This window comes from Lycium barbarum, chromosome 6 (genome assembly GCF_019175385.1).
Source record: "Lycium barbarum isolate Lr01 chromosome 6, ASM1917538v2, whole genome shotgun sequence".
Taxonomy (NCBI): domain Eukaryota; kingdom Viridiplantae; phylum Streptophyta; class Magnoliopsida; order Solanales; family Solanaceae; genus Lycium; species Lycium barbarum.
In genome coordinates, this window is record NC_083342.1 from 4406117 (window position 1) to 4429441 (window position 23325).

General features: G+C 36.0%; 2 protein-coding genes across 2 annotated transcripts; one reads left to right on the forward strand and one right to left on the reverse strand.

Annotated features, from left to right (window-relative positions):
• Positions 1–4449: 4449 nt before the first annotated feature.
• On the reverse strand, positions 4450–6816 carry LOC132599477 (uncharacterized). Its single transcript, XM_060312846.1, has 4 exons — positions 6431–6816; positions 5774–5884; positions 5058–5138; positions 4450–4772 (listed from the first exon to the last, which is right to left on the reverse strand). The coding sequence occupies exons 1-4, from the start codon at positions 6671–6673 to the stop codon at positions 4698–4700; spliced, it is 510 nt and encodes a 169-aa protein (XP_060168829.1). The 5' UTR covers positions 6674–6816; the 3' UTR covers positions 4450–4697.
• Positions 6817–17048: 10232 nt separating this feature from the next.
• Positions 17049–23294, forward strand: LOC132600542 (uncharacterized). Its single transcript, XM_060313770.1, has 3 exons — positions 17049–20346; positions 21795–22102; positions 22755–23294. Exons 1-3 carry the CDS (start codon positions 17798–17800, stop codon positions 23099–23101), a joined length of 3204 nt encoding a protein of 1067 aa, XP_060169753.1. The 5' UTR covers positions 17049–17797; the 3' UTR covers positions 23102–23294.
• The last annotated feature ends 31 nt before the right edge of the window (positions 23295–23325 follow it).

The window sequence follows — 23325 nt, forward strand, 5'->3', positions numbered from 1 at the left end:
TTGAAACTTTTGAATTTCCTTCATCGGAAAAGATTAATTTTCCTGCCAAGTTAACTTTTCCAGCGACTAAAAAATATCAGTTTTTTCCAGAATGTGATAAGCTACAAAATTCCTTAACCAATTTCATTCGAAAATCACAGAAATATATCCAAAATTCAATTTTAGAAGATAATATTTTTGCCAAAAAACCTAGAAATAACCTTAAAGGTATATCTTTTAAAAAATCTGAAATTGAGCCACTCTTTGAGCGATTTCTTATAATTGATTTGATATTCCAGACATAAACTACACCATAAACAAAATTCATAACAAGATTTCAATCAATTCTATCAAAATTTAAAGATTTAAAACGATTTTTTAGTGGGTTTGTTCATATGAACCCTAAATCTTGAAGATACAATAACTCTCTCAATTTTAAGAGTTAGAAGATGAGCCACCTATCAAATCGAAGGTCTCAACGTGATGAAAAAAATACCTATGTTCCCAGTATGTTTTTTCAAAAATTTCAACATGAAATTACAGCAACCAATTTCGGGTTACAAAACCCTAATCTCTACTAATCATAAAATCTTGATCCTAAATCATGCTATTTAGGCTCTGATACCACATGTAAGATATTTAACATGATAAATCAATATCGAACATGATAATAGGACACAAAATTAATAATTAAAGATACGTAGGATCGAACGACATACCCGTTTGAGCCATAACGGACAGTTGAACGACTAAACCTTTCTCTCTATTACCTTTCTAGAAGATGGTGGCGTCAATGGAATAACTACCACACACTTATCGGTCACTCTCTTTATGTGATAATAGAGAAGAAAAAAGTGTGCCTTATATAAGGTTAGAGAGGGGATCTAACTGCAATTACTGAAACCTCAATAGGCCCTCCCATTACGGGTCTCATTAGGTTGAGCCTACACTCACTACCTCTTTTTTTTTTTTTTTGGAAACCACTAAGTAAGCCTTAGTGGAGGATATTTTATTAATAGTAGTACAAAATAAACAAGAAAGTAAAAACATCAATGATCTGCAAAAGCAAAAGCAGAAGCAAAAGCAAAAGCAAAAGACTAAAACCAAAACGGAATAGCCCCAAATCAAAATCAGTCCCGATCATTTTCAACCAAGCCTCAATTATGAAGGCCAGTTGTACCTCCGGCGACCCACCGGAACTTCTCCTCAGTAATAGAGCTGGAAATCCGATTTGTAAACACTTCTTATCGCACCAAATCTCTCACCAGTGCAATGTATACATGTCCAAGGAGTAAAACTCAGAAGATCCAAATCTGTTGCTTTCAGGTAAAAGTCTTTTGCAACAACCATATTTCCGTAATTTGAGCTTGATGTTGAAGTGATAAATCAGGAAACCATTGTATTGCGCCTCAATTTTGGACTGCTTGTGTCTTGATTTATTTGAATCAATCGTTATTGTCCATCTGAAGCCCATTATAGAACATTCTCCATGAAGAAATTTTGGGCTTTTGATATTGCTTGAAACTTACTTCTAACTTTTCTTCTCGTTTATTGACAAAATTCTAAGGAATGAGCCAAAAGGACTAATACCACCATTAGAATATTTGCTAATAATTGAGTTGAAGAGTTAAATAGTTATTAATGACCAATGAAATTCTACCAATTATGTTGATAGAACACTGTGAAGGTGATATACCTTTGAAAAAATTATTTGCTTGTTGGTTACATCATCTGAAGATGATAATACTTACCCCCTTATTTCCTTTTTATCAACATGATTTCAATGGAATGAGCCCCAAAGCTAATACCACCATTAAAACCTTGTTAATAATTGGGTTGTATAGTTAAGTGAATATATCCATGCCTGATGTATTCTTTGCATTTCTGATTCTGATGTTGGAAATTTGCTGCTTGTCCATATTAATAATCCTCCTCCCTGCACTAGGTAAATCAATAAAAGAGTTAAACCTTGTTGTACCTGCAAAATCAAAAGCTAGGTTAGTTAAAAAAATCAGCCAGTGAGTTTCCTTCTCTGTAAACATGGAGTATTAGCACATTACATCTAGCCTTCAACTTCTTTATTATATCCACCTCTGCAACAATACTCCATGGGCATTCCCATATCCCCTCAACTACATTCTTCATTATTAATGAGTCTGTCTCCATGATAAGTGGTTGAAGATCATTTTCAAAACAGTACATTAACCCCTTCTTTAAAGCCCTTGCCTCTGCTACCATGCTAGTATTGATTCCCAACTCCTTACACTCAACATACACCAGATTTCCATGACAGTTTCTTACACAAAACCCATAAGAACTAGGTCCAGGATTGCCTCTTGAAGCCCCATCGGAATTGCATTTATACCATCCATCATAAGGAAGATTCCAATACACAATCTTGGTGACAAGTATTGGTTTATACCCTTCTAGGAAATCAATCAGTTCATTCCATAGGAATGGTACATTTTTAAGCCATGGATATCTCACCTTTGTTAAGTAATATAGGTTACAATTAATCTCATGTATTACCCTTCTAAAACTTACATTTCCTCCATGCTTTATAGTGTTTCTTCTTTTCCACAATTGCCATATAATCATTGCTGGTACAACCTAGAGGATAGGCTTAAACTTCCCTGCACATTCTATCTTCCACCGTGTCCTGATTACCTGTTTCATCTGTGTTAAATTCATATGAATTCCAACAACATTCTTAAACATCTGCCAAACATCAGTAGCAAACTGTTCAGTTAAGAATAGGTGTTGGATAGTTTCCTGTTGAGGAATAGAGCAGCAGTAACATTTTGAAGCTATTGGAATCTTCATCTTCATTAGGATATCATCAGTAGGAATTCTACCCTTCCATACTCTCCATAGCAGAAAAGAAATCTTAAAAGGTACTTCTTTTATCCATAACTGTTTAAAATCAGAATCCTCATGGTCTGTGTGTCTCAACATATTCCAAGCACTACCAACTGTGAACCTACCTGTACTTGTGAGCATCCACCATGGTCTATCCCAGTTACCTTGTAGCTGGTCTATATATATCTCTGACTTAATGTGTTCTGCAATATCTGCTGGGAAAGATTGGTGCAATAACTGATCTTTCCATGCTCCCCCTTCAATTAAGTCAGATAAATCTACCAACTCTTCATTAATTGGATAGTCAGTGGGAACCACATAGTTTAAAGCTCCCAATTTTGTCCAATTCTCACTCACTACCTCACTAGACTCACTAAGCACATAAAGTTCATTGCCCAATACCAATTATCACACTATTGTTGGGCACACATTTATGGACTACCATACAACCCAGAATAGTTAAAATATAAAGAAAATATTTGTAAATAATGTAAGCTCATTTTTCTAGCACGAATAACCTCTAAAAATGAAATCACTGCTTATATACCTAATATTGGCCATAATTCACAAGAACATTTTGTAGTCTTGAGGAGGAATAGGATGGTATGTCGTCTGATATTCACATATATCAAGATAATATGTTCGTTTTTCTTTTCTAAAGTAAACTTGCAATAAAAGCAGATGCCGCCTGCTTATTTATGTATGTGCTCTTAGTCTTTACTTATGATCTTTCTGTATTTGCATTCTGGCCCTGAATAATCTTTAAGCTCTACACTCTGGCTTCCATAATTTTGCTTCAACCAGAAGCTATAGTTGAGAAAAGTTACTTGACGTATATGTAGCTTCTGTCACAACCCAAGTACATGACACGTATTATCCACTTTGGACCTATGCACGTACAATTTTTTCTCCCGTGCAACACCACATGAAGCCCCAAAAGTGCGTGTACCATGTAAACTTGAGATATGCCTTATAAAGCTCTTCACTTTTTATCCGATATGAGATTCTCCTAAGGAGTTATGTGCATCTTATCTTCAGAAGCTTGACAATAGAAGTCAGTCAGTCCTGCTTGCAAGGCCGGCCAGAGGGCCAAGCAACTAAAGCGAGGGCTTTAGACCCCAAAATTTTAGGGGCCTTATTTCTTTTCATTTGGTGTTCGATATCTATATTAAATTTTCCGATTAATTCGATTCGAGACACGCAAGGCCTATTAAAGAGTGAATCGCTCCCTGGCAAGATTTTTTTATTCTAAAGCTCAAACCCAAGAACCCTAATTAAGGGAGGATGAAACTTAATTTTTATCTATAATAGATTTATGGGTTATTTTTTCTTTTAAAAGATATTTAGCAGAAAAATAAGGCCTCCCTTTAAAGTTAGCTTTAGGCCACCAATCTTATTGAGCCGCCCCTGCCTGCTTGCCCCGCCCTCATCAGTCTGCCTCCGTCAGGGGCGTCATGGCTTCACTCTGATTACTTTTTTTGTCATTCTTACCGTTCATAATATGAGTGGGACAAATTAAACCAAGACAAAAATGAAGATTGAATCACGATAATTGTATCGTCGATATACCGTTAGTGATGCTTAACCGAAGGATGAATACTATGAGGAAAATTGAAAAATATCAGTCCAATATAGTGAAATTCATGAATACAAATACACATCTCCACAATTTACATCTGAAAATTCAAAGAAATACCAACATCGTTGATCCTTTTAAGGACGTGAAATTAGACCTGACTTGTCAAACTCAAAACCAAAAAATAAAAACAAAACCAGTGAGATTAAAAAAGTAACAACATCAAAATGTAACAAACTAAAAGTCCAATGTGACAGCTTCAATTCTTGGTTATAAAGTAGAATTAGCGCAGGGATTCTAAATGCTTGCTCAGCTCCTCCAATTTCTTCATCCTCAGTGTTTCACTTTCACTTACCAACTGTCCATTGTTCACAAGAAAAAAAATGGAAATATATCAAAAATACAGAAACACAAATATATACACTTAGAAATATGATCACTACCAAAAAAAAAAAAAAATTAGCTACGAAATTCATCGTTGATATATCGCGAAATAGCACGTACTTTTTTTATTAATCAGTCGTTAAATAGGAACACCAACAAATTTTTACTGTTTAACACAGAAGTATTCCGTTACTATTTCTTAGTTTTCTTGTAGTAGTAGTGTTAGTTCAAAAAGACAAGAAGCAGAAAGCTTAATTACCTCCATTAATTTGGTAATCAGCTGAGCTTTTTCCTTGCTTTTTGCATTGAATGCATCAAGAGCTTCCTTGTATTCCTTTTCCTGAAAAAAAAAAAAGCATTATAACTTCAGAATTCAATAATTAATTCCATCTTAGTATTTCAGACCCCAACATCAATCCATATTGAAAAAAGAAAAATCGGATTTAGAACGGGTTCTGTTAGTTCAGCTGAACATATTAGATCATATGTGTATAAAAAGATCAGAATTCTCTTTCTGACCCACTGACTTAAGATCTTGAATTCGCCTATATATTCAGTAATGTTGCTCGGAGCCTCGGACTATTCAAAGATATCAACGGGTGCGTATCGAATCTTCTAAAAGTAGCGTATTTTTTGAAGATTCAATGCAGATACCATAACATTTTTAGAGAACCGTGAAATATAGATGTCCAAGCAAGCCTATAGATGCTTCCACCCAATAGTGTTCTTCTCTACTTATAATAATAACAACAATAATAACGGTGGTCCTAATCATCGTAGTCTTGATTACTGTGTGTGAGGACAGAAAGTCTTATGATTCCTGTACAAACATAGAATCCAAAGACATTTTAGAATACCAACTGCCATAAAACAAACATGTCTGTCTGTCTAACCCGGTCTTTTAATAAAGTACATGTTAGTTAATTTTCCTAAAGTAAAAACTAAAAATAAAAAAAGTTTAGTTTAATGTTTCACCTTTCTCTGGCAGCTCTGTCCCAACGGCTTTAATTCACGATTTACTAAGTCAATCTTCTTCCTCACAGTTGTAACTTCCTTCCCAGCTGGATCAACAAATGTTTCAAGCTTCTACTTGATTTTCCATTTTAACATCACATGAAAAAAAAAAATCTCTTGTCAAGAAAACATTAAAAGTACAACAATAAACTGATTGTATTATAGTACAGCAACAACTGTATGTAACGTTCATCCTCTGTAATAACATTTCATTATAATGGCCAAATTTTTTTGGAACTGATTTTTAAGAGGTTTGACTGTACTAGTACTAATAATTAAAAGGAGAAAAAAATGCTACATTTTTCTGTTTAAGTTACTAAAATGTTACTAATAACTATTGTGACTTGACTAGGTGTTATAGAAGATGTAGCATTGGAATTTAGATCATTTGTTTGAGCTAAGAGGTATGCCAACTCGTAGGATGAGAAGTTATTCCCATTCCAATCTAGTATGTCCACCATCACAAATGCCAGAATCAGGAAAGATGGCTAGAGAGGAAACGAAAAAGGTAGTAAGGACTGACACAGCCACAAAAGCAATTATCTAAGAAAGCAGTAATAGAGCACGCAACGATAAAGGCAAGAGGAGTGTCCAGATGAATCATGTAGATGTACATACCTCCCGAATTTCAGCTAAACGCTTAGTTTCGTCCTCAACGCGTCCTAATTGAGCTTGAACCTTATCAGATACTTCTTTTCTCTTCCTCTCGATCTCCTCCTCTTTAGCACGAAACGCGGTCAATGCTGATCGTGTCATCTCTTCATCCCTGTCATCGATCATCGGGCTCCCATTGTAGTTTAACATCCCTGAGTTTTTCACCTTTACAATTTGCTGCTGCTCCATTTGCTTAGGAGTAGTCATTTTGCCTAAGTCCTTTTTTTTCTCTTTGTGTCTTCTTAGGCCTTTTTATGCTTTGGAATGGAAAACAAAAATGTTGGCTTCTGGCTTTTTTCTGCTTTGCTTCTATTATCGTAAGATGCTTATAATTGGACTTTAAAGGTGCCTAAAGTCCTAAACATCTTGCTTTCTTTATAACAAATCTTGATTGATGAATTTACCACAATGCCCTCTAGAAGATTACTCTTTAAAGAAACATAAAAGATTTCACTAATTTTTCTTTTTCCACTCATGTTTTATCTTCATTATTGCGCAAAAAAAAAAGTTGTACTTTTTTGCACTTAGGAAATGCTTATAGTATTCTTCTGTCCGGGCTGTATAGTATACAGAAGAGTCCAAATTTTATAGATCAGTATAAATAATTTTTATATCATTAGGTTATATTCACTTGGTGTAGTAAGTAACATATTTTATTCTTAAGATGCAAACATATTTTATTCTTAAGATGCAAATCCCGCATTTTTAAGAAATTTTATTTGTAGATATCATTTAATGGCCTGATAATATAAAGAAATATTTATACGGACAGTGTATAGTACGCTATACAGAAATTCTTCATAGATGATCTTGCCTCCTAGACTTGTTTTGGTTAGGCTACTGTTTTCCATAGTTTGGTGCATTGGCAAATTCAAGTAACTACTATAGTTATTCTCAAATAGAACATATTATACTGTTAAAATTCACTTCCAAATCAACTAAAACTATGCATTTTCAGAATTCCAAATATTCACTGTTTTTTGAGTCATGGACTTACGTGAGTTTGTGACAAACTTCACTTGTTTGGGAAATGGTAGAGATAAAAACACTAAGTGATTTTTTTCATTTTTGTAAGTTTTGATGGACAGAATTACCCAATATCGTACTGGTGGGAGTTAACATGCACCTCGTAGAATTAATCTAGGTGCGCGTGAACTAGTCCGGACATCACCGTTATAAGAAAGAAGTTCAAAGTAATCTGATCCAAATTCAATAATTTAGTGATAACGAGTATTGGTTGAAGGGTCTTGAAGAGTATTGGTGAAATATTCTTTTTCCCACAAAGATTTGGGTGCTTGGCCTACAAGATTTCTTTACAAATTGGATAGTAAGTCTTACCTAATTTAATTAAAAACAAAACAAATATATTTGCATGAGAGCCTTAGGGTCCAAGACAGAGTAGGAGAGAAGTGTAATCTGCTGGCTGCCTTTTTCAGATATGATTGCTCCGACCTTTTTCCCTTACATATTTTTCAATTTCACACCTCATTCTTTTGACAGGTGTTTACTAAGGAAAGAGCAAAAACTGGGCCATTTTTCTCATAAGTTTGACTATACTTTTTCTCATTGTGTCGTGTGATGAGATGGAAATGAGCTCCCAAGAGATCTCGAGTTCGAGTTCGAATTCTATAGATAAGAAGCTTTCTTGCTATTTAATGGATTTTGATCTCCAAAATGAATCTAGATTAGACGGGTCGGTGTGAGTTTTTCCTCCTTAATTAGAAGTTTCAAATTCGAATCATGAAAATGGAGAAATTTATGATAAGTAGCCATCTTTTCAATAAATCTTATGTAGCATGAATATAGACTAGTGGAGCTAGTGTGCACTCTCCACTCTTAATCAAAGTTCTTCGATTCGAGCCTTATAAATGGAGAAATTCATGGTAAAAAGCGCTCCTGCCCTATAGCTTATGCAACACAAATCTAGACGGTCGAGCCAGTGTGCTATTTCCACCCTAATCAGGGATCTTGAGTTCGAGCTCTAGAAATGGAGAAATCAATAGTAAGAAGTGCTACTGCCTTTCAATAGATTTTATGAAGCATGCATCTAGACTGGTGGAGCAAATGTGCTCTCTTCACCCTTAATTGGAGATCTCAAGTTCGAGCTCTAGAAATGAAGAAATTCATGATAAGAAGTGCTCCCGCCTTTTAGTTGGTCTTACACCACACAAATCTAAGCTAGACGGAAATTTCAATTTTCAAATACTAGATGCTTAAACCAAAAAGAAAATACTATACTTTTTGAAATTTCATTCCTTTTTCTTAACAAATCTTTTTGTCGTCTTAACAATTCTTTTTGTCTAAGTTAATTTTTAAAAGCTTTAATTTGCTATTTTGTTTAATTAATCTTCTTTTGACAATTAAACCATCATGATTAAGGTTAATGACAGCTTATTTTCTTGTTTGATTTTCCTTTCCTTTTAAGGTATAGGGACCAAATGAATACTAAGTGGTCGTTTGGTTTGAGGTCAAAATAGTCCCGGGATTACAATCCCGGGACTAATTTATACCATCTGTTGGTATTATTTTATACCATCTGAAAGATGGTATAAAATAATACCAGTATAAGTGGGTTAAGAAGGTATAAGTTGAGTTATTCCAGCACTAATTTTTATACCACGTTTGGTACAAGGTATAAAATAATCCCGGGATAAATCTATACCTTATACCAAACGTGGTATAAAAATTAGTACCGGTATAATCCATGTTATACCTTAAACCAAACGACCACTAAGATAACTCGAAGTAGTTTTATTCTTTACGATGACTATGTTTCTAATTATGAACCATTGAGAGCCTTTTTTTAGCATAATGGTGAAAATGAAAATTCTTAAGGTGATGAAAAAATAATTATTTTGGCTAGGCCTAATGTAGGGCCGCCACCTTTGATTTATCATTCAAAAATTTGAAATCCAGCAATACGTTCTAATCATTTGGGAGAGTTTTTCTTTTTCTTTTTTCAAATTCCCAATTATAATATATACCAAGACAGAGGCAGGATTGTACTGAATAAAAGTAATTAGTTTTCAATACAATAACATTTTTGCACTTATCTTTTTCGTTTGAAAGCGACAAAGAGCTGCTTATTCATCTTTTCTGCCCTTTTTTAAAGTTTAAACTGCACAATTCAAATTTCAGAATTTATATAACTTTATTTTTATTTTTAGAAAAATTATTCCAATAGAATATTATCATTGTAACGAATGAATAAACACAAAAATAACGGCGAAAGTGAGATTAAGATGTACTTCAATCATGCTGATGGAGTTTGAACTATGAGAGTTTAAACTTTAGGATTTTTTTTTTCCTGAAACAGTTCAAACTTCAAAAGAAATTTAACTTTTTGAAATTTAAACTTTTATCAGTTCTCGAAGGAGATAATTTAAATTTCAAGATGGTATCATAGTGTTTAACTTGTATAAGTTCACACTCCAAAATACCGTACTGAAATGCACCTAAGGGTGTGATCTAGTGGTCAATGAAATTAATTGAAACTTGAAAATTATGAGATATTAGGTTCAAATCTCAGTAGAGACAAAAATAATATGTTATTTCTTCTCGTCTGTCATTTATAAATTAAACTTCAGGACATTAGATATACAATCAGCAATATCAAATGTTAGTTTACTAAGTTCTGAATTTAATTTTGTTAGATGTTTAATAATTTACTTAATTCTAATTTAGAAATACTAAATTGGAATTTTTACTCATTGTAACTTTTTTTAAGACCTAATTATTAATATTAACAACCTTTTTATTTAATTATATTTAGTAGCTAATTAACTTTTCTAAATTACAAATGGTAGCTATATCAAAAATATATACCCAAACACATATATCTTTCTTTTTTTCCAATTACTACTCATTTCAGATTTTTCATTTCTCAAAATCCTAAAAAATCTCTCTCCCCTTCTCTCAACCACCACCACCATGGCTGCGCCGCCCCTCTTTTCTTCTCCCTGTCCCTCTGTGCTCACCCCTCTCTCTCTCCGCCGCCCCTCTATCTCTTCTCCTTCTCCCTTTGTGCTCACCCCCTCTCTCTCTTTTCACTCTATCCGGTGAGGCGATGGCACAAATCTGGCCGTGTGTATTGCTGGTGGTGGCGCCGATAGCACTGATTTTGAGATGGCGGCGAAGAAAATGACGTGGTGGTGGAGAGATTAGGGTTTTGTTGGTGGTGGAAAGGTTAGGTTTTTTTTATGGTGGTAGTGTCTCAGATTTGGGTTTTTGGTGGTGGTGGCGTCTCAGATTTGGGTTTTTGGTGGTGGTGGTGTCTCAGATTAGGATTTTGGTGGTGGTGGAGAGATTAGGATTTTTGATAGTGGTAATTTCTCAGATCTGGCCGTGTGTATTTGTTAAAAGCCAAATACAAAATACATTCAAAAATCTACATCTCACAAATACACTATTTTTGAATATATTTGTCTTTGTATTTTTTGAGTGTATTTTGTTAATTTTTGTCTTTGTATCTGAATGTATTTGTTGAAATCCATTCAAATACACGAAAATTTGAATATATTTGGCTTTATATGTAGTTGGAATGTACACAGTGTATTTGAAATACATAAAAAAAAATCAATAAAATACATAAAAAAAATCATTGAAATACATAAAAAAAGACACAGAAATACATTATAGCAAAAAAAAAAATCACTGAAATACATCAAAAAAAATAACTGAAATACATCAAAGCAAAAAAAAAAAAAAATCACTAAAATACATCAAAAAAAATATATTAATATCTAATTTAATATCTCCATCATTAAAGGCTAAAATCAAGGATCCTATTTTTTTTTTACCGTGTTCTCATGTATTTATTGGCAACAAATACACGCGAAACATACACTATTTTGCTAAAATGTAGCTACAAATGGTAATATTTAAAAGAATAGCTACAAAAGATAGGAAGCTATAATAAGATAGTCATTTCAGTAAGTTTGCCTACTAAATTTGATCGTGATAGATGGACTTCTAGCTCCGACCCTAAATATAATTGAAACTTTACAGGTAAAACTCAAATGAAATCTCGCTTGGGCAAGAAAAAGGCGAGAAGCCCACAACCTTTAATTTAGTCTCGCTTAGCGAGAGCATGCCAAGAAAGTACTAGAGCTACTTGTTTCCACGAAGACCTTGGGAACTTGACATTTTTTAACTTTTGAGTGCTCAAATGCTCTAATTTTTTTTTTTTTTTTTGAATTTTTATTCGGTGTTCAATATTTGCATTGGAGCTTCAATTAATATTTTTTGCGCGGATTATCCTTCTTTTGGGGTGGTCTTTAAATTTTGCCCCTCGAATTGTTGGTCTTTCAATTTTGTCCTTCGTTTGAAAAGGTGGCCGAAATACCCTGTGGTTCTGGATTCGAACCCCCGCTCAGTCAGAAAAAAAAAATTCAAGGCAAAGGCTTTGCAAAAAATTATGCCTTATGTGGAATACTTTGCCTTAAGGCATAACTAAAAGTCTGCACCATACGGCAGAACTTTTCCTTAAGGCATAGATGCGCCTTATAAGACAAACTTTTAGTTATGCGAAAAGTTCCGCCTTATAAGGCAAGACTTTTAGTTAAGGCATAACTAAAAGTCTGACTCTTAAGGCGGGACGGAACTTTTCCTTAAGGCATAGACTTTGCCTTATAAGACAAACTTTTTAGTTATGCCTTAAGAAAAAGTTTCGCTTTATGGGACAGACTTTTAGTTAAGGCATAACTAAAAGTTTGCCTTATAAGGCAAAATTCTGTCCTCTCCGACAGACTTTTAGTTATTCCTTAAGGCAAAGTCTGCCGCATAAGGCAGAACTTTTTACAAAGCCTTACCTTGCGATTTTTTATTTTATTTTTATGACTAAGCCAGGGTTGGAACCCAGAACCTCGAGGTATTAGGCGAAGGACAAAAATTAAAGACCAGCAATTTGAGGGGCAAAAACTAAAGATCACCCCAAACACAGGGCAGTTGTGCAAATTGCCCTCCAACGGAATCGTGCCGCGTAAGGCCCATTTAAGTGGAAGCGCTCCCTAATAGAATTTTTCTATATTCAAGACTGGAACTCAAGAGCTTTGGTTAAAGGTGAATGAGTTTTATCCATCCAATCATAGCCCTTGTTGGTCTCAAATGTTCACTATATCAATGCCCCCAGAAATACATATTTATGACCTCAGATTATAGCAAACGAATTAGGTGTTGCACCTACTTTGTACTATGGTAGAGTTAATGAACAAAATTACAAACACTCTTACTTGCTCAAGAATATTCTTCATGGCGGAGCAACAGGTCAATAATAAGCTCAATAAAACTGTTGAATTCAATTTTTTAGTAGGCGTTTGGACATGAATTGAATGATTTCTGGGAAAAAAAATATTGAAGTTAAAGTTATATTTGGACATGTATTTTATATGAAATAATATTGATGTTTTCTAAGGGAATTCTTTTTACTTCAAGAACTGGTTCAGCAAAACTTTTTCTTTTTTCAAGTTTGGAGTAAGAATTTGACACAATATATAACCAAAACGGTTCTTGAAAAAAGTAAAAGAAGTTTATATCCGAATGTTACTATTAACACTTTGCTGCTTATCTTTAAGACATCTCAGGCCAGATCAGACCAGCATTGTGATTGTCTGTAACTCCATTATTTATATTGAGCTGGAGCATAAGATGAAGACAAAGAGCAAACAATTAAAATTACTCCTAAGACCTCCTAACAAGAAATAAAGTAAAAAGTCGATAACATTAGTACTTAGTAGTACAATAATTGTTATTTCAGTAATTATGTGTATCCAGCTTCTCAATCATTTAAGTACTGAATAAATTGTAACTAAAGCATGTCTCGACAAATTCATGTGTAATAACACTATTAAAGTCATTGCTCTAAATAAGTGTGTGTCATGTGCACAAATTATACCAGAACAATTTTGGAGCCTAACCCACTCCAACAAATGTACTTATGTCTTTATTTACACATGCGGATACAAGTAAGGTCATGGTTACCAAAAAAAAAAAAAAAAAGGCAGAGCCACCATTATAGTCATTGGTTCGACAACAGTCAATAAGTTTGGCTCAAATTCTTGTGTTAAAAAAATATTTATATATATGTATAATTGATTTATTTAAAATCCAGTAAGCGAAAAGAATTATATTCTACAATTCATAAACTAAAAATATTGACTTCGCCTCGAACAATACTGTAAATTTTCCTTGTACAAAATTTTGAAATTTGCTATTCTACCTAGCAAAAAAAAAAAAAAAAAAAATCTGAGAGGATAAAATATAAAGTATCTCTACCTATCAATGTAGGGGTAAGGTCTGCGTATATTCTACCCTCTCCAAAGGCCACTTGTGAGATTACACTGATATGTCATTGTTGTTGTTGCTAAAATATAAAGTATCATACAAATTTTATTAAGATTTCCGATCCAAGACAATACAAAGTTCATCTCTATAAAATATTTAACAACAGAATGTAATGATATTGCACCACAATAGAGTGTAACGTGGATACTCTATCCTAATGCAAGTATTCAAGTTGTGAATCGGTTACTGATGCTTGCATTAAGGTAGACTATCTATATTACAACCCTTGCATAACAGCCTTTTCTTGGACCCGATATGAATGTGGGATACTTCGTGCGTCAAGCTGCTTTTTTTAATTGATGTAATGATAAACTCACACAGTAATTGACTTTATATCCTAAATCCATCTACAAAGCAATCTATTTCTTCACGGATGTAAAAATTTCATTCATTGACTAGTTCAATTTGTTGTTCTTGGTTTTGCTAAGTGATAAATAAGACTATAATTTTTGGTCCTGGATAATGATGACACAAACTATAGAGTAAATATTGGGTGGGCTAATCATTTTGTGGACCTATATTCAGAACTTAGCCATTATTTCAAAGGTAACTAAAAGATGGCCGCTTTTAATGCAAAATAAAATCTAAATGAAATACTCCTAATTAAAATATGAAGAAAAAAATTTAGTATATTGTGCTGTAGTCCGAAAATCCCTTCGTGTGAAACTCCGACATAGTTGAACTTTTACATGTGAAACTCCAACACAATGTGATGGAGTTTCTAATTCAAAGGACAAAATTCTTGAGTTTTTAATTGTAGAATCATGAACTCCACAACTCTTTCCTTGAGTTCTCATTTATAGAACCACGAACTCCATGACATAATCTTTTTTCAATTGTAGAACCACGAACTCTAGGACTCTTTCCTTGATTTTGAAAACTTCCTACGTGTGAAACTCCAACATATATGGGAGTTTAGAACTTACTCTTTCTTTGTTCAAGGAAACTCGTTCGCCTTATCTGTCCTCTTCTAGTTTCACCTATAGGAAATTTCGAACTCCAATATAGTGTGTAATGACGTTTCACTTGTAAAAATTCCAAACTCCAACACATTATATTAAACTTTTCTATATTTTAGGCAGGTATCTTTGTCCAATTTTTTTTTTTTTCTCATTAAAGAATTGCTAAGTATTTTTACTGAGACAATGACTAGTTTTGTTTTATGGTGTAAAATCTGATGAATGAAAATAAAAAAAGGAAAGAATGAAATGAGAACTGGATAAAATTCATGTCGTAGAGAGTAAAGGGAAGTGAGGACACGACTTATAAAAAAGAATGGGTCATGCAAGCAATAAGACAATAATTGGGCTAAAAATGGTAATGCAGATGCCCGACTTGGTATCTGTGTATAATTTACCTCTTGCATTTTTTTGCACGGATTGGCGTTCAAAGGCGCTGGTCTTTAATTTTTGGCCCTTAAATTATTGGTCTATTATTTTCATCCTTAGCGGTCTTTAATTTTTGGCCCTTAAATTATTGGTCTATTATTTTCATCCTTCGCTTAAAAAAGTGGTTGAAATGTCCCGAGATTATGAGTTCGAAACCCCGCTCAGTAAAAAAAAAAATAATCGCAAGTCAAAGCTTCCTGAAAAGTTTGCCTTAAGGCAAAAAATTCTTTTTTTCTTTTGCCTTCAGTTTTTTTTTTTTTTTTACTCTACTAGAATAAGGCCTATCTCTTGTTGTGTAAAAAATGGTTACTTGCCCAATTCTCCTAAAGAAAGTTGGGTTGAACAGTTACCTAAATACAAAGCTAAATTGAACCATTTTTGTGCGCGGATTGCCTTTCATTTGGGGTGGTCTTTAATTTTTGTCCTTCAAATTGGTGGCCTTTATGTTTTGTTCTTCGCCTAATACCCCGAGGTTATGGGTACGAACCCTAGCTCAGTAAAAAAAAAAAATCGCACGGCAGATGTTTGAATTCCCAAGGCAGAAATTCTGCCTTAAGGCAGAGTTTCCGAATCCAAACTCTACCTTTTGAATTTTTTAAAATTTTTTAACTGAGTGAGGGTTCGAACCCGAAATCAAGAAATTTTAGTGAAGGACAAAAGTTAAAGACCACCAATTTAAGGGCAAAAAATTAAAGACCACCCCCAGTAAAGGACAATCCTGCAAATTGCCCAAATTAAACATTTTTTTGCGCGGATTGCCCTTCTTTTGGGGTGGTATTTAAATTTTGCCCCTCATATTTGTGGTCTTTAAATTATGCCCCTCATATTACTGGTCTTTAATTTTTGCCCTTCGCATTGCAGCACTGAGCGTTCACGCAGAAATCATGAGGTTCTGAGTTCGAACCCCCGCTCAAGCATAAATTAAAAAAGAAAACTGCAAGGCAAGGTTTGGGTCGCGTGTATGCCGGACCCGGCATAAACTTATGAAGGAATTACCAAAATTATGCCGGACCCGACATACTTATGCCTTATGGGCAGACTTGGCATAAGTATGCCGGGTCCGACATAACTTTGGTAATTCCTTCATAAGTTTATGCCGGGTCTGGCATAACTTTGAGATCTCATGTTAACTTTTTAAAGATTTTGTGACATCAACATGCTCTATTAAAATTCAAGTGGTTTTTGTGTCAATGTGGCCTAAAGACTTTCTTTGCTACATTTCCTGTATTGGATATATTATAACTGCTCTTGTTAATATATTATGGGGTAGTGTTAGAAAAGAGTAGTTGTTGTGATTTTGTTACATTATATCTAAGCCTAGTTTTTCATGAGTATTAACACTATGATAATTGTTGACAGCATTTGCATGACGATGAGTGGAAGAGGTCACGCACAAAGTTTTTACCATGAAGCCTTTTAGTTCTGTAATAATATTGGAAGGAGGACAATGAAATTCTTCCTAAGTACCCTCATTCGGTGGGGGCATACTTTTAATGGGCAAACTTTGATGCTGGACCCGGCATAAATTTGTGAAGGAATTACTAAAGTTATGCCGGACCCGGCATACTTATGCCAAGTCTGCCCATAAGGCATAAGTATGCCGGGTCCAGCATACCATTGGTAGTTCCTTCACAAGTGTATGCCGGTGGGGGCATAGCGAATTTAAACTCTGCCTTGCGATTTTTTTTTAAAATTTTAACTGTGTGGGGGTTCGAACCTGAAACCCATGGAGTTTAGCCGAAGGGCAAAACTTAAAGATTTTAAATATGAGGGGTAAAATTTAAAGAACACCCAAAAGAAAGGGCAATTCTGCGAATTGCCCCAAATTAAACTGAGCTCTTCGTTGATATCCTTTAACCCGGCCCATAACTGGACACATATCCAATCAATGTTTCCTCTTTCTCATAAAAATCCGCCATTAACAATCTCTCAATTTACAGACAGCATCCATAAGTTTCCAATTCGTTAACTTTGCACCAATCGTATCATCAAAAGAAGAGAAACAAATGGATTTGTCTCCATTTTTTCATCTAAGAAAGGTTTGAATTTGATGATAGATATATATATATATATATCGCTTTTGAGGATTGTTTGATCTGAAAGTGATCTTTTTGAATACCCTTTTATTTGAATCGAACGTGTTTTTATATGGAAAAGGGGAAGAGACTTGGCTGTAATTTTTAATTTATTTTAGGGTTAGGGTTAGGGTTTTGGATTTGTCGTTTGCTAGTTGTGATGTTCTGTTATGAAAAATTCTGCTGATTGAAATTGGGGAGGTGTTACTAAGGTAATAAGTTCATATGCTATAGCAATTTTGTTTGATTTAATTTGGAAATTGCTGAAGTTTGGGTTGATTTTTGTTGGAAATTGATGAAGTTTGGGTTGATTTAATTTGGAGATTGCTGAAGTTTGGGTTGATTAAATTTGGAGATTGCTGAAGTTTGGGTTGATTTTTGTTGGAAATTGCTGAAGTTTGGGTTGATTAAATTTGGAGATTGCTGAAGTTTGGGTTGATTTTTGTGGGAAATTGCTGAAGTTTGGGTTGATTTAGGTTGGAAATTGTTGAAGGTGAGTCTTTTTTGTAATTACTGAAGTGTTGATAATGAGGGAGAGGAGGTTTGGAGGAGATGCTAGAGGTCCACCACCACGTTTACCGGAAAGGAGAAAGGATCGTGGTTACTCGCCTCGACAGAGGCCGACTAGGAACAGGGATTATTCGTCTCCACGGAGGGTTAGGGATGGGGATTACTCGCCTCGAAGGAGAATAAGGGGGGATAAGGACTACTCGTCTCCTCGGAGGATAAGGGGCTCGCCCCCAATGAGGATTCAAGAGCGGAGGAACTCGCCACCGAGGAGGTACCAGGGTCGTGAATACTCACCCGTGGCAGCAACTATTCGAAACCGGGATCGCGATCGCTCACCACCAGTAAGGAGTCGGAACCAGGAATACTCGCCACCAGGAAGGAACAGGAACAGAGAGATTTCGCCACCGGGAAGGACTAGGAACTGGGAGCAGCAGCACTCACCACGTGGACGGAGTAGGCACCTGTCACCAAGTGGCCAGATGATTGGTGAACAGCGGGCTGAGTACTTTCACGAGCTTGAGAGGTCGAGAAAGATGGGAATTGATGGTGTTGGAGACTTTGGAGAGTTGCAGAATGCCCGACCCTTGAATTATGTTGGTGGAGATAGAGACTACGGGCCATCTCAGAGCTTGAGAATCCCTGATCGTGATAGAGGAAACACTGAGATGCTTGGTGAACATTCACAGAGGTTGCATGAGATAAAAGAGGGCTTAGGGAATGAGGACTCAACTTCTGTAAACTACCCATGGAGTCATTTGTTAGATAAGCCCAGAAAGGGCTCCAGAGACTATGGAATTAGTGGTAGTAGAGTAAGCAGCGAGAGAGACAACCGTGGAAGGCCCTATTCGGGTTTTGCGGATGGTAGCATATCGGCAGAAGCTGATAAGAGGATGTTGTACTCTTCATATGAGTCTCCTTTGCCTAATGTTGGTGTACAGCCAAGAATCCCTGGCGTTGGAAATAGTGGCAGCTACCCATTGCCATCACGTTATTTGGATGCTGATCACATCAAAGATGAGGAAATCCATTTACAAGATGGGTTCCATTCCCATAAAGCAGCAGGAGGAGGAGTGCCAGCATCAACGGACCCATACATGGAGGACCCCTTGAAGTCCACGCGATATTCAGAATTCAATCCTGATTACATGGTATCATCGTCTCACCCTGACGCATTGCCCTTGGTACCTGGAGTTATTAAGGATGATATTGCCAGTTCATATAGTAAAGAGGTCCAAATTCGATCTCATGGAAATAGACTGAATAGTGGAAACGCTATTGAGTCTATTGGCCATGACGGATATGATAAAATTCCCGGGACCATATCTTCTCTGAACCCTGAAAAGCAAGTAAGCGGATTCAGGAACTACTCGGAGTCATACTTTGATCGAGCAGGGGAAAGGCGTGAAACATACAGTTATTCTGACATTCAAAGAGGTGAAGTTGGTAGTCCCAATGCCCTGCCTAGTGAATTCTATGGGAAGAGGGTGGGTTCAGGAGAAGCGCATTTTCAAGATGTTCCAAGAACTAACATGGGATTGGGCAAATATGATGAATTTTCTCATCGGGAGACTTTAATTGAAGATAAGCCACGGGGATCTCTTTTTACTTCTCAAAAGCGGTCAACACCAGATTATTTTGAGTCACGCAGAGCAGTAGACCCAAGAAAGCCAGATGTGGACATATTGGATTATGGGGCTAATCGCCTTCAGTATGAAAATGAAACACATCGAGGCTATGAAAGCTCCCGTAAAAGAGAGCTTCATAAGTATCAGATAGATGATGATCTTCTAGAAAGATCTGATGCCTTGTATAGAGAATATGACCCCCGTTTTGAGAAGAGAGAGGCACGTTCTCGTGAAAGATTTATTTCAAGGGACTTGCCTGGACCATCTAATCTCTCTCTTAGAGAAAAACATCGCACAACGAACAATCGTGGTGCTGGAATTATGATTTCAAGTGATGTAAGGAGTGCACACAAAACCCATGACCGTGGAGATGCTGATGAAATGTGGATTAGTAGGGATATAGATTCTGTAGTTATGTCTAGAAAGCCAAATGTTCCCCGCTCCAAATATGTGAAGAGTGGTAGGCCATACAAAGCTGCTGCCACCACTAGTTCCACAAGAAACCTTTCAGTGTCCATGTCGAGTCGTATAAGCAAATTTAATAAATCTGGTGGAAGAGATATAAAGAAGCGGTTGGGGCCTCGTTCCCACAATCTTGATATTGAACACCCACTAGGAACAAAATATAAACCTTCACTGAAGAAGCGTTTGGGACCCCGTTTGGTGAAGAATCATGCTCCTCCACCATGGGTGAAAAAGGTCAATTCTCACAAGTCCTCTAGAAATCAAGATGGTTTAGATGAAAGTGTTGCTGAACAAGGTGATGACAAAGAAGGTATTATTACTCCAGCAAAAACTGAACCTCCAGAGAACTCTAAGGATTTTAAGCAGCTGGTCCAAAATGCCTTCTTCAGGTTCGTGAGGCACTTGAATGAGACTCCAGCTAAAAGAAGAAAATACAGTGAGCAAGCTGGTAGTTTAAAGTGCCTCGTGTGTGGCAGGTAGGTGTGTCTTTTACATCATGAAATGTTTTCATAGATGGAGTAAACTCTTCCTCTTTTAATTGAACTTATTCATAGATTTGTTGCTGCGATCAAGTAAATGTCAGTAATTCATATTACTGGTTTTATGAGGACTCATTTGGCTAAGTTAATAATGAGACTAGCTGGGCTTCCATTTGAATGAGGCTTTTTCATTCCATGCTGCTTCAACCTATGAGGTCTGTTGGAGTGAATTTTTTTCCTGCGCGGATGGTATGAAATGTCCCTGAATACAGCGGAATGGATATAAGGATATATAAGGATTTGTATAGTTGGCCCCAAGTAGTTTTGAGTTTGAGGATTACTTGAATTGATTGATGCATGGGAACTCTGGAGTTGGAAAAAGTTTAATTTTGTAGGTTGGATGTCTTATTGTCCAGGGAAATATTATAATCGGATGCTTGGGGGCATTTCCTCTCGATCTGTCTAGTTAGCACCATTGCCCGTATGGTGCTTATCAAGAAGAGCAAATATATTATTTGTGTTAGTGCCTTTGCCCTTATCTTGAAATGGTGCTTACTAAGAAGATCAAATACTTTGGTTGTTCAAACAACCATGACTTGAGGAAATGGAAGGGGGAGATGTTGAATGAGTTGCAAAAGAAAACCTCTTCTGCTATTTCCATCCAATGGGAAACTCAGATCTGACATTATACTGGATTTGACACACCAGATGTTCATGTGGTGTGGTTGCTTGGGGAAGGGGCTATAGATGAAGCAGTTGGTCTGATAGTTAGGTTTAAATAGTAGCTATTGCAGCTTGTCTTTCTTATTTTCATAGTCTGATGATTAAAAGTGTCTCCAACTAACCATAGTCAATGGTTGAGCCTACTGCATGATCAAATAGAAATTATTTTTTCATGTGTACAAGGCTATTTGCAATTTTAGTGACCTTCTTTAGACCTTATTGGCGGCCACTGCATGATCAAACAGAAATTATTTTTTCATGTGTACAAGGCTATTTGCAATTTTGGTGACCTTCTTTAGACCTGATTGGCGGTCATAGATTTTTAGCCTAGTCTTTGCACATCCAGGGGAGAAATTTTTCTTGAGCAGTCTTGGTTAAAGATAATCAGTCTCTTGTAGGGGTCACCTGAATGATGAACTTAAGTTTAGGCCTGCAGTTCTGTTGTCTTTTATGAAAATTACATTCATGTTAAGATGTGTTTTTGGTTGGTAAGTCAAGTAACGCTTCATTTGGCTGGAGTATCTAGCAAGTTATCTCTTGCCTTTTCCGTTCTAAATTCCAGCTATCCTTACTGTTAACTTTGAGAACTGTATAGCTTATTTTCTTCTCCTGAAGCTTTACATTGGCGTTCTTATGTTTCTCTAAACTTAATTGGACCTTTTCTTCATCAAGAACTTTACTGGTCTTTTTTTTTTATATATTAATCTTCTATGTTGTTTCAGAGATTCGGAAGAGTTTGTAGACTCTGAAAGCCTCGTGCGTCATGCTTTAACATCCTCTAAGGCTGGTCTCAAATCACAGCACTTGGGTCTTCACAAAGCTTTATGTGCTTTGATGGGATGGAAGAGTGCAGATGCTCCTAACGGTAGTTGGGTTCGTGAAAAGCTATCGAATGCTGAAACTGTGGCTTTGAAGGAAGATCTAATTATGTGGCCTCCAGTTGTTATAATCCATAACAGTTCCATAATTAGCAGCAACGCGGATGAGCGTGTGGTTGTATCAGCTGAAGAGCTTGAGTCTAAGCTGAGAGGTCAGTTTCCCTCTTTCTTTGCGGTAGATGATATTATATCGAAATGCCCCTTTGTTCTACTACTCCCCCAGTCCTATTTTATGTGATAGTGTTCGACTGGCCACATAGTTTAAGATAGTGAGACTTTTGATGGTCCAAAACATGTCAGAGACATTTGTGAGGCTATAAAATCATATTATTAAAGGTAGCATGAGAAGTTTAAAGTTAAATTGTTTCTAAATATACAAATTCTTTTTGGTACAATCTAAAAAGTAAAGTATGTCACATAAAATGGGACAAGGGGAGTAACAAAGAGCCAACCACCCCCTCCCCTCCCCTTGAAAAGGCCAAACAATTAGAAAAGGTATACCTGTACTGGTTCAGATTCCTGTACTTATGGACTTTTACCCTCAAACTCGTTCAAGCACTCGGGTATATTTTATTCTTGATGAAGAAATTTAGTTTATGGTACTTCCTCTACTAGAAAAGAAAGGACTATTCTCCTCATTGTTTAATTGATTGGTGTGGTTAGTGCAAGTCTGCTTGATGAAATTTTCAGATGTTCCATTGCTTTTATCCTGATGTCTGCTAGGTTAGCCGAAGGGGTCTTCGACTCTTCGTCATAGTTATTTTATTTTCTGAATATTTTGTTCTGATGTACTCTTCGTTACAGATATGGGCTTCGGGGAGAAGGCCAAGGTCTCTCGTGGTAAGCCTGCAAATCAGAGTATCCTTATGGTGAAGTTTAGTGCTACTCTCTCAGGTTTGGAAGAAGCAGAAAGACTCTGTGATATATATGCCCATAGGAAGCACGGGAGGGCGGAGCTCCAGCGTATCAGTTCCGATCACTCTGGTAGCATTGATGATGAAACTAAAGAACCGTTGACAGACCCTGTAGGAAAAATTCTGTATGGTTACCTTGGAATTGCCGAAGACCTGGATAAAGTAGATTTTGAGACGAAGAAACGAAGTTCGGTGAGGAGCAAGAAGCAGATTAAGGATATTGCAGTTGCACCTTAAACAAGAAGACCGAGTTTTAGCTTGGCAGGGCAAAAATATGTGTTTAGAATTATAACTAAGGTACTTTGGTTTTTGCTTGTAGCTAATTTTGTTTTGCTATCTAACTTGATGAAAGTAGATACACACGAAGTATGTTAATCACAGGTTTGGAAATGGTTATATTTTTAATATTTTTTGCCCATTCTTGCTTATAGCTTGAGCCTTCTACTTTTGTGATATTTCAT